Source organism: Hippichthys cyanospilos, chromosome 11 (genome assembly GCF_059441005.1).
Source record: "Hippichthys cyanospilos isolate Australia breed blue-spotted pipefish chromosome 11, RoL_Hcya_1.0, whole genome shotgun sequence".
Lineage (NCBI taxonomy): Eukaryota > Metazoa > Chordata > Actinopteri > Syngnathiformes > Syngnathidae > Hippichthys > Hippichthys cyanospilos.
In genome coordinates, this window is record NC_142379.1 from 23,313,042 (window position 1) to 23,325,998 (window position 12,957).

The window sequence follows — 12,957 nt, forward strand, 5'->3', positions numbered from 1 at the left end:
ACATAACCTACTGTACAGTTAAATTAAATAACATAAATATACAAAGGAAAAATGACATTTACCTTTGGGCGACGTGACTTGAGCTGTGTGGAGGCGGAGGGGAGCAGAGACCAACCCGCAGAATTTATTGATTTATTTTCTTAAACGGGAACTTTTCTCAAAACTAGAACATATCACCAGCGATTTCCTTCTCTTTAATCCATAATAGAAGAAGCCTCTCAATTTTGTTGTCGATCGAGGTCCGTCCCCCGGCAAGGAAAGTTACGGCCATACTCACGAGCCATGCGTGCGCCTCCTTCGTATTTTTTTTTTTTTAATTATCTCCTGCTTGGTTTCTATTGTCATCATCCTCTTACTTCTTGCCTTACCCCCACTAGCAATTTTAGAAGCCGTGTCTAACAGATAAAGTTTTAACAACAAAAACAAAAAAGTCTTAACAACATTCCTTCCTTCCATTTTTGACTCATTTTCTCTCCTTCCTTCCGTCCCGACCAGCTGTGCCATCAAGCTAGATAAAGGCGTTCGGCTAACAGCATATCGGCATTTCTGTGATTGACGTGACACCGGCCAATAGCATCTCCGTGAGTGAGACCGTTACTGACACCGTGACTGAAACAGTGACTGTGACATTGTAAGAGCAATAGCATATCAGCGTTACCGTGTCATGCATGAGCAGATGCTTTCGTTAATGTAGCAAAGCGAGGTCAATTGTACGTTTACATTGACTGGCAACGCGTGGCGAAATCATAGTTAAAACCATAACGAATTTGCACACATATTTAAAATAAGTACCATAATCTACTGCATAGTTGATATAACAAGCATGGATAAACAAAGGATAAATGACATTTTCCTCTGGGGCGACGTGACTGAGTGGAGACAGAGGTGAGCAGAGACCAACTTGCAGAATTTATTTATTTATTTTCTTAAACAAGAAGTTTTCTCAAACTAAAACATATGACCGGCAATTTCCTTCTCTTTAATCCATAATAGAAGAAGCCTCTCCATTTTGTTGTCGAGCGAGGTCCGTCCCCCGGCAAGGAAAGTCTTGCCCTTAGAAGATTGCCGAGCGGTTCCGTCCATACTCACGAGCAAGGTTAACTATGCACGCGCCTCCTTTGTATGTTTTTATTATCTCCTGCTTGGTTTCTATTGTCATCATCCTCTTACTTCTTCCTTTACCGCCACTTACAATTTTAGAAGCCATGTCTAACAGATAAAGTTTGCAAAGTCTTCACAACATTCCTTCCTTTTGTTTTTGACTCATTTTCTCTCCTTCCTTCCATCCCGACCAGCTGTGCCATCAAGCTAGATAAAGGCGTTCGGCCAATAGCATATCGGCATTTCTGTGATTGACGTGACGCCGGCCAATAGCATCTCCGTGAGTGAGACCGTGACTGACACCGTGACTAAGACAGTGACTGTGACATTGTAAGAGCAATATCGTTCTACGTTGCCGTGACAAGCTTTAACTACTGATTTTGATGACACGGTAAAGCGAAAATATATGATCAAATACAATAGTTGGCATGTCAGATTGCTCGTAAGGCGAATGGTCTGTGCGTAAGTGGGGGACAAAAAACTCCGCGGACCACGCTCGTAAGTCGAAATGTTCGTAAAAGAGGGTGTTCGTAAACCAGGGGCCGACTGTACTTTTAAAATCAATTGGTTAAAAAGATGTTTAACACATCAAAGTTCATTGTGGTTGTTCATCCCCAATCATATTTTTAAAAGAATTGGTTGGCTTGCTTTTGTTTTGCACTACTTGCCTTACAAACTTCCGGTCACTCTGTCTAAATTTCATTAGCAGTCGCTTCTTTCCTGCTTCACTCCTAATTTTTCTCCTCATAAAACTTTGTTATGGAATAACGAGTGTATAACTACTGTATGAGAAATACATCTATTTTCTATCCCAAATGGTTTGAGAGAAATATTAATATCTTATCAGTTTTGAATGAACATGGTCTTTTTCTGCCTTATGAGTGGTTCAAATCTCAGCATAATTTCCTGATAATATTCAAGGAATACAACTCTGTGATAAAAGCAATTCCCTCTGGTTTACTTAACTTAATGAAAAGTCACTTATCTTTTGGTCAAGAAATCATACCAGAGGGTACATCTGTTTTGTTTTTGAATGTTATTAACATACATGACAAGAAATGTAACAATAGCCACACAAGGATAATTTTCCAAGATAAGAAGAGGTTTTCACCACGAGGAAAATTTTATTGGCACTCTTATATGGAGGACATACATTGGGAAAAAGCATGGCTTTTACCACACAAGTACTGTATTCATAACAAAGTAAAAGAAACTCATTTCAAAATTCTTCACAAGATATATCGCGTTAATTTTTTCATTTCAAAGTTTGCGGATGCGGATAGCTCTTGTAATTTTTGTGGACAAAAATTAAACCATCTGTTTTTTGAATGTAACATCACAATGCAATTTTGGTCAAACGTGCTCCTACATCTTCGCCCATGTTAATATAACAGTTTTTCTCTGAAAGATGTTATATGTTACTAAGAAAATAAGAACAAATGTCTTGAATGCGGATGTGCGGGAGAATGGACCGGGGGTGCGAGGAGCAAGGAAGCCAGGAGGGGATGTGCTCAAAAATACCGTTTTAATGAACAAAAGATGGCAGGAACAAAAACAGACAAAAACTGGGCAAAGTACAAAAGGAACGAGAGAACGCAAAACTAAACTTACGGGGAAGGGCAATCGATGAACCGGAGTGACTGTGGACGAGGGAGCAAGGACGTGAGGGTGACCATAACAATAATCTGACGACTAACAGTGAAAAGGCTGCAACTTAAATTCACAAGGCTACTTACAAGACAACGCAAAACAGCTGGGCGAGAACAAGAGGCAGGGGAAGCTGATTGGGTGACACGCAAGGGCAGGAACGCACAGGTGACAGGTGGACAAGATCAAACTAATGGACAGGGAGGCGAGGCAGACGAGGGGAAGAAACTATACAAACTAAATGGCTAAACAAACAACCCAAAATCTCTACAAACAAACTCATAGCAGAACGTAACTCAGGCAGAATGTGATATTTTCTGGTAGAATTTAACTCACTTCATAAATCCTTAGCCTTTGTTAATCATAAAAAGAATAAAACATTTCTTGATTGCTATGATAAGATATTAACTGTGCTTCCTGACATTTGATGAAATTTTTGTTGGGAAATTATTCATTTGGTGTTGTATTCACTTACTTATGATTTATTTATTTGTTCTTTTATAAATTGTCAAATCAATCCTGTATTACAATATTTACAGTGTTGCCTGACACTTGAATTTTTCTTATTTTTGTATTTATTATATATTTATTTTATTCTATTTGATTTTTTTGGAAAGGACTTCTATGATCTGCTGACTTTCTGTAGTAGCTCTTGTGTATTGTGTGTATTGTTACATGTTCAATGTTTGATATTGTCTGTAAATTGAATATTTAAATAAAGTAGTATTATTTAAAAAAAAGAAAGAAAATTGAGTTTACTTGTTTGATAATAACACGTACTTAAAGTTAATTGATATTTGTAGTGCATTCTCAAAAATCTTGTTGAAACATACCTTTATTTTTTACAAATATTAAATCAATGTTATCTGTGAGTCAAATATGAATTTATTTTAAAGACATAAACTTAATTTTACTATGGATATTTCACACAAAGATTCCTGTTGGATTTTTACTCAATAATTTTGATGGAGTCAAATCACTCATCATGAAGATATTTTCCGTTTTTATTAAGCATCCATACCTAAATATTAATGTTACATTTACTGGGCTCTTGAATTATTTTTTTGCAGTGTATAAAATGACGAAGGTATGGCAACACCTTTCTTATGTGACGCTAAGGTTCGCACGCTTTTGTAGGAAATGTAGTACAAAAGGACAACTACTCTAGCTCTATCCAGTTTACAGCGCTGCTGTTAACTACATTACCCAGCATCCTCTACAATCCATATGCAAGGACGTTTTAAACGCTGACGTGTTTATCAGGAAGTATGACTGTCGCATAGTCGTTGGTAAAATGAAAAGAACAAGTGTTAATTCCCCCTAAAAAGAAAATAAAGTAAAGCGTCAATTCCAAAAAGTGTCATTTAAGGAAAATGTCATTTTCGTATTTTTAACTACCATTTTTGTTTACTTTAACCGTGGACGGATTTTTAGAAGTAAGAGGTAATGGTAGGAGAAATATCAGTGCTGGGTAAGTAGAAACGATTAGTAATTTGGAAGAATGTTTGCCCATATATCATGTCTGTCAGTCAACCTATACATTCGAATCTATTTTAAGTACCTACCTACCTACTGAAATTATTCCACAAGATAGCGTGGTGACTGTGGTGGATGTTTACAACAGGTTCTATGATCCTGGCTCTGTTCTTGGCTGGTTATTTGGGCCAACAGTACTTACCCCCACCCAAGCCCAGAGTGATTGGTCTGGACCTGGGCACCACCTTTTGCTCAGTGGGCGTCTTTCATCCTGGTAGTGGAGAGGTGGAGGTGATAACAGACGAGGAGGGCAGGAGAAGCATTCCGAGTGCCGTCTCCTTCACCGACACGACTGTTCTGGTCGGATACGACGCCATGGATGTAGCCAACACCAATCCACAAAACACCATATACGATGCAAAGAGGTTCATCGGGAAGATCTTTTCTCTAAACTCGCTTGAAGAAGAGAGCAGTCACTATCCCTTCAAGGTGGGCTTTAAACATAACTTTGAGATCACAAGAGCGCCAAATAGATGGTTTGAAAAATACCTACTTAAAGGTTCTCATTTGGTGACAAAAGTACTCAAAGTCTGTGCCTAAATTGAAATACAATTACTTATATAAAATACTCCACATTAGTACAGCTATTGATTCAAACCTCCAGTCAATACTTTTTGTCCTGAAATACAAAAGTAAAATTTTTTGTGCCCTCAACACATGATAAATCTGTATCTTTTTCTATTGATTGCCAATTACTGGAAAATTCGGTAACAACAAATGCCTCTTATGTAATTAATGTTCAATTTAATAAGGTCTTTATCATAAAAATGTCTCATGTAATGAACCGTAATACACTTGTCTAATCGTTTCAACAAAATATATATACAGTGGTACCTCAGTACTCGACCATAATCCGTTCTGAGGTGGTGGTCGAGCACCGATTTGTTCGAACACCAAAACCAATTTTCCCATAAGAAATAATGGAAAGTATGTGTGCACAAGTAAATGTGCACAAGCAGTACATGGTAAAGATAAATAAAGCATTATAAACCATTTTGTATAATTTACTTACGTTTTGGAGAATGGTTGATGGCATACAGGAATGGATGTGGAGAGGACGGGAGGGAGGGTTACTCCTTGGAAGGGGAATCCCCTTCCATGATGACGCTAGGTAACTGCGACGCGAGGTCGGACACTTGTACACCACGTTCATATTTTGCTATAATTTCCTTCTTCAGTTCAATAGTGGTCCTCACTGTTTTCCTCTTTGCCTTCCCCTTATCACTGTCTTTCTTTGGACCCATTATTAAGGGCTAGAGCAACACGAAGAAGTTTAAATGCGGGAAGAAATACTCGAACAAACGTCTTACTCCGCTGGCGGTCTGAGTTGAACTGGCGCTTACCCGCTGGCCGAGAAGGGCCGAGGAGCGCGTTCGGGTCGGCTCGGCTAGTTGAGAACCGAAAATCTGTTCGAGGTCCGATGCATTTTCTACTTGAATTTTTTGGTTGAGCACCGATTTGGTCGAGTATAGAGGCGGTCGAGTACCGAGGTACCACTGTAGTAATAATAGAGGTGAATTAGTAGGAGCCTGCTCAATTTTGAATTGTTGAGGTGTACTCAAAAGAATATGAACAAGCTTTTTTTTTAAGCTTTTTTTAACATGTTTTTTAGGTGATCTCCAACAATGGAAATTCTGAGTTTGTGATCACTACAAACATCACATTTACTGTAACTCCCGAATTCATCGGCTCTCGGTTGCTTCTGAAAATGAGAAAGATGGCTGAGTGGCAACTTGGGGCGCCAATCCACAAAGCTGTAATCTCAGTGCCAGCAGAGTTTGACGAGAGGCAAAGAGAGTACACTATCAAAGCAGCCAACCTCGCTGGTGAGCCATAAAATAACAAGGGCCTTCATAAATGGTTACCATTCTCACTAACGTGACACCTGACTCACAGGCTTGGAGATCCTGCGTGTTATTAATGAGCCGACGGCGGCAGCAATGGCTTACGGTCTTCACAAGGCAGAGAATGTCTTCAGTGTGCTAGTGGTGGATCTCGGCGGCGGAACGTTGGACGTGTCCCTGCTCAACAAGCAGGGCGGCATGTTCTTCACCAGAGCCATGGCTGGTAATCTGCCTTCTGCAATTTAAGCTTTAAAATTTGAACAAAGTGAATGTGTGGCAAAATTACCTTTAGGTCCAGCATGAACTGAGCCCAAAAAAAAAAAACCTAACTAAATACAGGTGGTGACTCAAACTCAAAAATGCCATATGCTCAAATCCTGAAAATCGATAGTATGAATTTGTGTGAATGAATACATCAAAGATTATTTTCTTTCGAACATCAACAATCAACCTAGAATTGAGGGCACATATTTACTTACACAATTACATTTAAATGAACCCTACACTTAGGATTCAGCAAATAAGAAACAAAGGATGAGTAAAACAGGGAAGAAAGCGTGACTTCATTGAATGCGAATCAGAGGGGCTACTGAATGAAGTGGAGGCGTCCAGAAATGCCTCCAATGCTCATTTCAAAGCAAGGTTGAATGCTCACCCTGCATAGATGATCAAAGATAACATGGAAGCAGAGTTTACACTTGAAATTCCATTTTATTTAAACAGTGCTGTTTTGTCCTTATGCGTGTGAAGTAGAGAATGCTGAAAAAGATCCAAGAGAAATTTCTATTTTATGATTTATTAATCTTATGGAATATTTCCAAGTTATTGTAAATCTCCAGAGTGTACACAAATCAAACTAGGCAGCAACAATAACAATAGAAAACAAGATAAACTAAACATTAAAAGGCACAGAAAAACGGCCAAAGAAAAACTCTCATGGTAGAACAATGACCAAGCCACGTTATGAACTGATGAATTTTAAGCAATGACCTAAAAATTAGGAAGTAAATTGACCTGCCAAGATGGTAGCATGAGCACAATTCTGAACGTGTAACCCATTAACAAGTGCATTTAGTTTTTAAACATAAACACAACACTGTACAGCTGCACATGGAATAGCATAATACGTAGCTGTACTAATTGTGCTCAAACTTTGTACAACAGGAAACAACAAACTCGGGGGCCAAGACTTCAGCCAGAGATTATTCCAGTATACCAAAGAGCGAGTACGACAGGAGTTCGGCATCATGCCCACTCTCAAAGAGGACCTACATTGTCTCCGGCAGGCTGTAGAGGCAGCTAAGATCAACCTAACTCTCCAACCCAGCGCCACCTTCAGGGTGCTGCTGCACCTGCTTACCCAAGATAACTCTGCCCCGGAACCAGCGCTCTTCCAAGCTTCAGTCTCGCGCCAACTGTTTGAGCAGCTTAACGAGGACCTTTTCCAGAAAATCCTGGCCCCTGTGGAGACTGTGCTCGCCGAGGGCCACCTGCACAAAGACGAGGTTGACGAGATAGTCTTGGTGGGCGGCTCCACCAGGATTCCACGGATCCGGAGGCTCATCGCAGAGTTCTTCGGCAAGGAGCCCAACACTTTGGTGGACCCTGACCTGGCCGTGGTAACGGGCGTGGCTCTGCAGGCTGGCATCGTGGGCGGGTCATGGCCTCTAGAAGTTAGCGCCATTGAAATCCCAAACAGACATCTTCACAAGACTAACTTTGACTAGTTGAAAATCCAGGACTGTGCAGATACCAGAGAAGTAGGATGAGTGAACCTACAAATACTTGAACCAGATTTTTTGGTGTATTTCATTGCCAACATTCAAAATCATACTTGGAGACCAAAAAGGGCCAAACAGCACTCTGGTAGGACCAACAAAAATGAAGAAACTGTGTACATTTGGTTATGGGACCCCATAGGGTTGCGAGTTTAAGACCCAGTGGTGAATGAGGAGCATATACCTTCCCCCTCATGTTGCTATCAATCTTAATTTCTTGAATTCAAACTAATGTTTGTGTTTAAATGTTTTGCTTTGTTGCTTACACGCAATGTGCGTACATTTGGTTATGGAACCCCATAGGGTTGCAAGTTTAAGACCCAGTGGTGAATGGGGAGCATACACCTTTCCTTTTTGTTACTATCAATCTTAATTTATTGAATTCAAGCGACTGTTTGTGTTTAAATGCTTTGCTTTGTTGCTCACACGCAATGTGCCTGGAACACAATAACAACCAATGTGTTTCTGTCTCACCAACAATTTTGGTAAAATATCAGGCGGCAGCGTGTGTGCCTGAGTTCGAAATTTAGTTTCACTTTGTGTTTGTTTGAGCTTTGTGCATCCTCCCTGTTCTTGTGTGGATTTTCCTTGGATACTTGAGCTCCATCCCACATTTCAAAATATTAATTGAAGACTCAAAATTGTATACTGGTGTGCTCATGCACAAATGGAGATGGGAAAATCAGGTCCACAAAGTTAACACATTTTTTATGTAGCCATAGGTGCTTTGTACTCATTAGGCTGCTAAAATAGTTGAATGGAAGCACCTCGAGTTAAAACCAAACCGTGGCAGGGTTTTTATGTGGATTGCATATTTCTGAATTCAATCAATTGTATACAGTACTAGGAGTGGTTTAATAAGAGAAATAAACGTTTTGTTTTTTTTGTCCAGCTCACATGTCTTATATGATTGGGCTAGAATCATTTTCAAGCTCAAAAACATTTTGGTTTTGGACATAGTGTATATACATGCAATTTCATTAGATACTTAAAAACCAAAATGAACGGAACACCTTTTTGAAAGTGAGTTTCCCACAGAAGCCTCCTGTTACAAATGACAAACGAGCCAAAGAAATTCCACTGCTTGAACCTTGCTTGGTCTGATGCGCGTCTGGAAAATGGAAACTTACAGTATTTACAGGTTGTACAAAAACTTCCTCAATCATCAATTACCGCCTCTTTGTGGTAGTCATAGTTTGTGTATGGCTCCACGCTGCTCCAGATGGCATTGGCTACCTCTACAGCGAGCCATAAACACATACATACCATATACAAGCGCTCAGACAACAACTGTTACCATCAACTTTCAATACAATAATACAGTGGGCTCCCGGTTTATGAACCCCCTGTTTTATGTATTTTTTATCTTACGACGTGGACCGCGGCGTTTTTTTCCCTCTCTTTCGCACAAACCTTTCGTCTTACGAACCATCCAACATGCGGGTCAGTGTGTCCTCACTATTTTTTTTCGCTTTGCTGTATCAACAAAAACAACTTTTCTCGCATGTCACGGAAATGCTGATATGCTATTGGTCGATTAAGGCAGTCACGGAGATGCCGATATGCTATTGGTCGATTAAGGTCACAGTCACGGTCTCAGTCACGGAGATGCGGATATGCTATGGTCCGGCGTTACGTCAATCACAGAAATGCCGATATGCTATTGGCCGAATGCCCTCATCTAGCTTGATGGCACGAGCTGGTAAGTGTGTTGTGAAGACTTTGCAAACTTTGTCTGTTAGACATGGCTTCTAAAATTGCAAGTGGCGATAAAGGAAGAAGTAAGAGAATGATGACAATAGAAACAAAGCAGGAGATAATAAAAAAATATGAAGGAGGCGCACGCATAGTCAACCTTGCTAGTGAGTATGGCCGTAACCGCTCGGAAATCGGTACAGTTCTCAAGAACAAGGAAGCTATTAAAGCAAGCAAGTCTTCTTAGGGCAGGTATGTCCAAAGTCCGGCCCGGGCGCCAAATGCGGCCCGTGGTCAATTTCCATCCAACCCGCAGCCTCCATTATAAAATCAATAACGTCTGGCCCGCATGGAGAATTAATACATTGGGCAGCAGCGCTATTACCTGCGTGTGCTAATTGCTGCGATCCATAGGCTCAATTAGGAACAGCAAATTAGTATATGAGAACTTGATCTAACTTTCTAAAATGGCGACAATCAACAAAAAGAGGAAAGTTGACTGCGAGGGCCGACAGTTCAAGGATGAATGGAAATTGGACTATTTCTTCACTATAATACGGAACCACTGTGTCTGCTTCATTTGTAAAGAGACCGTGGCTGTTTTTAAATAGTTAAATGTGAAGCGACATTACCAAACAAAACATGCTGGTGTGTATGGCAAGATCACAGGTAATGAACGCAGCGAGAAACTGAAACATCTTGAAGCTAGTTTAATCTCACAGCAGCAATATTTTACATCTTTTACCGACATCTGGATAAGGACAAGTTCCGAGAAATTCGAGCATTTGGTAAGGAAATGCTATGCTTGTTCGGGTCAACGTATTTGTGTGAGAAGGCATTCTCGGTTATGAACTTAAATAAGAGCCGTGTAAGGACACGGCTATCGGACTCTCACAAGACATCTTGCGCATCCATACTACTGTCATAGAGCCATACCTGGCCTTTGTCCTGCACTCCAGATCTGTTTCACTCATCACACTCATGCGGAAGAGTCATTTTTCATTCACGATAATTCTGAAAATGTTTTTTTTTTTTTTTTTTTAAGTTTTCAGAGGTAATGAATAATAACCATTTAAAAATCCAATCAACATTTATAGTTACTAATGTCATATTTTAAATGAGCCCTGCACTTGTTGATATGACTATTACTTGTTCATTTCTTTCTTATTGTGTTTAAAATTTTTATGAATTATAAACTGCTATGGTGAGATATATTTTTAGGTTTTAAATGTAATTTGCACCCAGGAGTACAATAATTTCTGTTCAACTGTTACAAAAAAGTCGAAGTGTTAAAAAAGTGAAGTGAATATTCAATTTCAATATTTCATGTCAATTCAATTTTGATATGCACAGTTCAAATGAACCAAAACACATGCTTAAGATAGCTGAAATTAAAATAAAAAAGCAAATGTGAAACACAGAACGGCTCGCTGAAATGTATTTAAATTAATTGCTGTTATATGTAAAGAACCCCCCCCCCCCAAGGTTGGCCCCCCTACATTTTTAACACACCAAATCTGGCCCCCTTTGCAAAAAGTTTGGGCACCCCTGTCTTAGGGCATGACTTTCCTTGCCAGGGGACGGACCTCGGTCAACAACAAAATGGAGAGGCTTCTTCTATTACGGATTAAAGAGAAGGAAATCGCCGGTGATATGTTCTCGTTAAGGGAAAAAAAAAAAAAATCCGCGGGTTCATCTCTGCTCCCCTCCGCCTCCACCCACCACCAGCTCAATTCACGTCGCCCGAAAGGTAAATTTCATTTTTCCTTATATATTTATGTTATTTATTTTAACTGTACAGTAGATTATGTTACTAATTTTTAATATGTGTATAAAGTCGTGATGTTTTTACCTAAGGTTTTTGCACGCCTTGCATGCATTCACTAAATAACATAGGTTTTGGATTGCCCGTCACACGGCGAATTCGAGTTACAAGCCTAGCCGCTGAACGGATTAAGCTCGTAACACGGGGGCCCACTGTACTTGGAAGGCTAAGCATTTCAGTGGATTATTTGTTTAAAAAAAAAAAAAGTAGTGTGTTACTTTGGCTCCGGCCTTTCTGAAGTTTGCATGCTCTACCCATGCTTGTGTGTGTGTGTGCGCGTGTGTGCGTGTGTGTTTATGACGTTTGAGTGTAGCTTCATTTTTTTAAATTCAGGGTCAAAAAATAGAGAGGACATTCTTTTCAAAGGTACATCAGAAAAGAAAAGGACAAGAACAAGACAACAGTGAAGGTACTATGGCCACACATAGTAACTACAGTATTTCCTATATCTTTTGGGTGTTTGAGTACATTTCTTATATTTCTCCAGATTAATGCTGGCATTGTAGAAGATGAGTGGGAGGGGGGTGCCTTAAAGCAGTGAGACGGAAGTCAGTCACTTCCACATGAGATTCAGCCTCACTGGTCTACACAACAGATTTTGGGTGCTGCTGTAAAATAAAATCATAAAGCAAAACAAGTGCAAGGATGATATTGGAAAGTTGTACTTTTTACAAAGCTATGACATCATCCCGTTTCACTTTCAAACAGTACTTTTGGCGCAGTGTTTGCCAAATCAAACAATAGCTATATTGCTGGTATATTCTAAAAAAAGAGATAAAAGCTTCATTTTTTTTTAGGGAGTTAACTTAGCTGTTAAGTCATATGGTGAACAATTAAACCGAAGTGTTTAAAAAGTTTTAAAGTAAAGCATACATTTTCTTTCTCCAAGAGCTGGTCAATGAAAACACTTCCACCAAGGATCTGGTCTCACATTGGATCAGGGTCAACTTGGCAAAGTCGTCTCTGGTTCCTTCACAACAGACCACCTTTGTTGGGGTGTCTCTGGGCTCCGTGGCCATACTGGCCCACCCTTCACTTCAGCGAGTGGAGACGTTTTGTGTGTCCTGGGGGATTTTTTGCCTAAACACCTTAGCGAGGTAAAGTTGATTTGTTATTCGATATTCAGTTGACATTTGGTTTTCTCTGTGCTTTTAATCGGAGACCCAGCAGTGTCCGCATAATTAAAGTGTAGTTTAAAGCACAGTGAACATACTTTAATATACTATATGATTACTGTCAATTAGTCTAAAGATTTCAAGTTTTACGAGAAAACACAGAATCCACATTGTCCTTCGCCGTCTTCAATGTAAGGGACTGTCAGCAAATTACACATTTAGTCATGAAATTCAGTCACTAAAAATCAATAAAATTACTTTATACTATTCTTTTTGTTGTAGTAGGTCATACCTGTAATGCCCTGACTACTTCGGGTGACCTCATTATGAAAACACTTTATATGAACATACCATATTTTAATAACTGAAAATATTCACTAAAAATCTATGAAACGACTTTTTATCTTTGTTTTTGC

General features: G+C 39.6%; 1 protein-coding gene across 2 annotated transcripts; it reads left to right on the forward strand.

Moving 5' to 3' along the window:
* The first annotated feature begins 3,998 nt into the window (after nt 1-3,998).
* Nucleotides 3,999-8,797, forward strand: hspa13 (heat shock protein family A (Hsp70) member 13). Of its 2 annotated transcripts, none has more exons than XM_088426983.1 (5): nt 3,999-4,219; nt 4,373-4,713; nt 5,897-6,110; nt 6,181-6,351; nt 7,293-8,797. In XM_088426983.1, the coding sequence occupies exons 1-5, from the start codon at nt 4,195-4,197 to the stop codon at nt 7,853-7,855; spliced, it is 1,314 nt and encodes a 437-aa protein (XP_088283109.1). In that variant the 5' UTR covers nt 3,999-4,194; the 3' UTR covers nt 7,856-8,797. The 2 variants fall into 2 exon arrangements, with proteins under 2 accessions (XP_088283109.1, XP_088283110.1); XM_088426984.1 differs by having other exon boundaries at nt 4,503-4,713.
* Nucleotides 8,798-12,957: the final 4,160 nt, after the last annotated feature.

Coding starts and splice junctions, on each gene's coding strand:
- hspa13 (XM_088426983.1), top strand. CDS start 4,195: ATGGTAGGAGAAATATCAGTGCTGG. Junction 6,111..6,180: donor CAAAGCAGCCAACCTCGCTG/GTGAGCCATAAA, acceptor CCTGACTCACAG/GCTTGGAGATCCTGCGTGTT. Junction 6,352..7,292: donor CTTCACCAGAGCCATGGCTG/GTAATCTGCCTT, acceptor TTTGTACAACAG/GAAACAACAAACTCGGGGGC.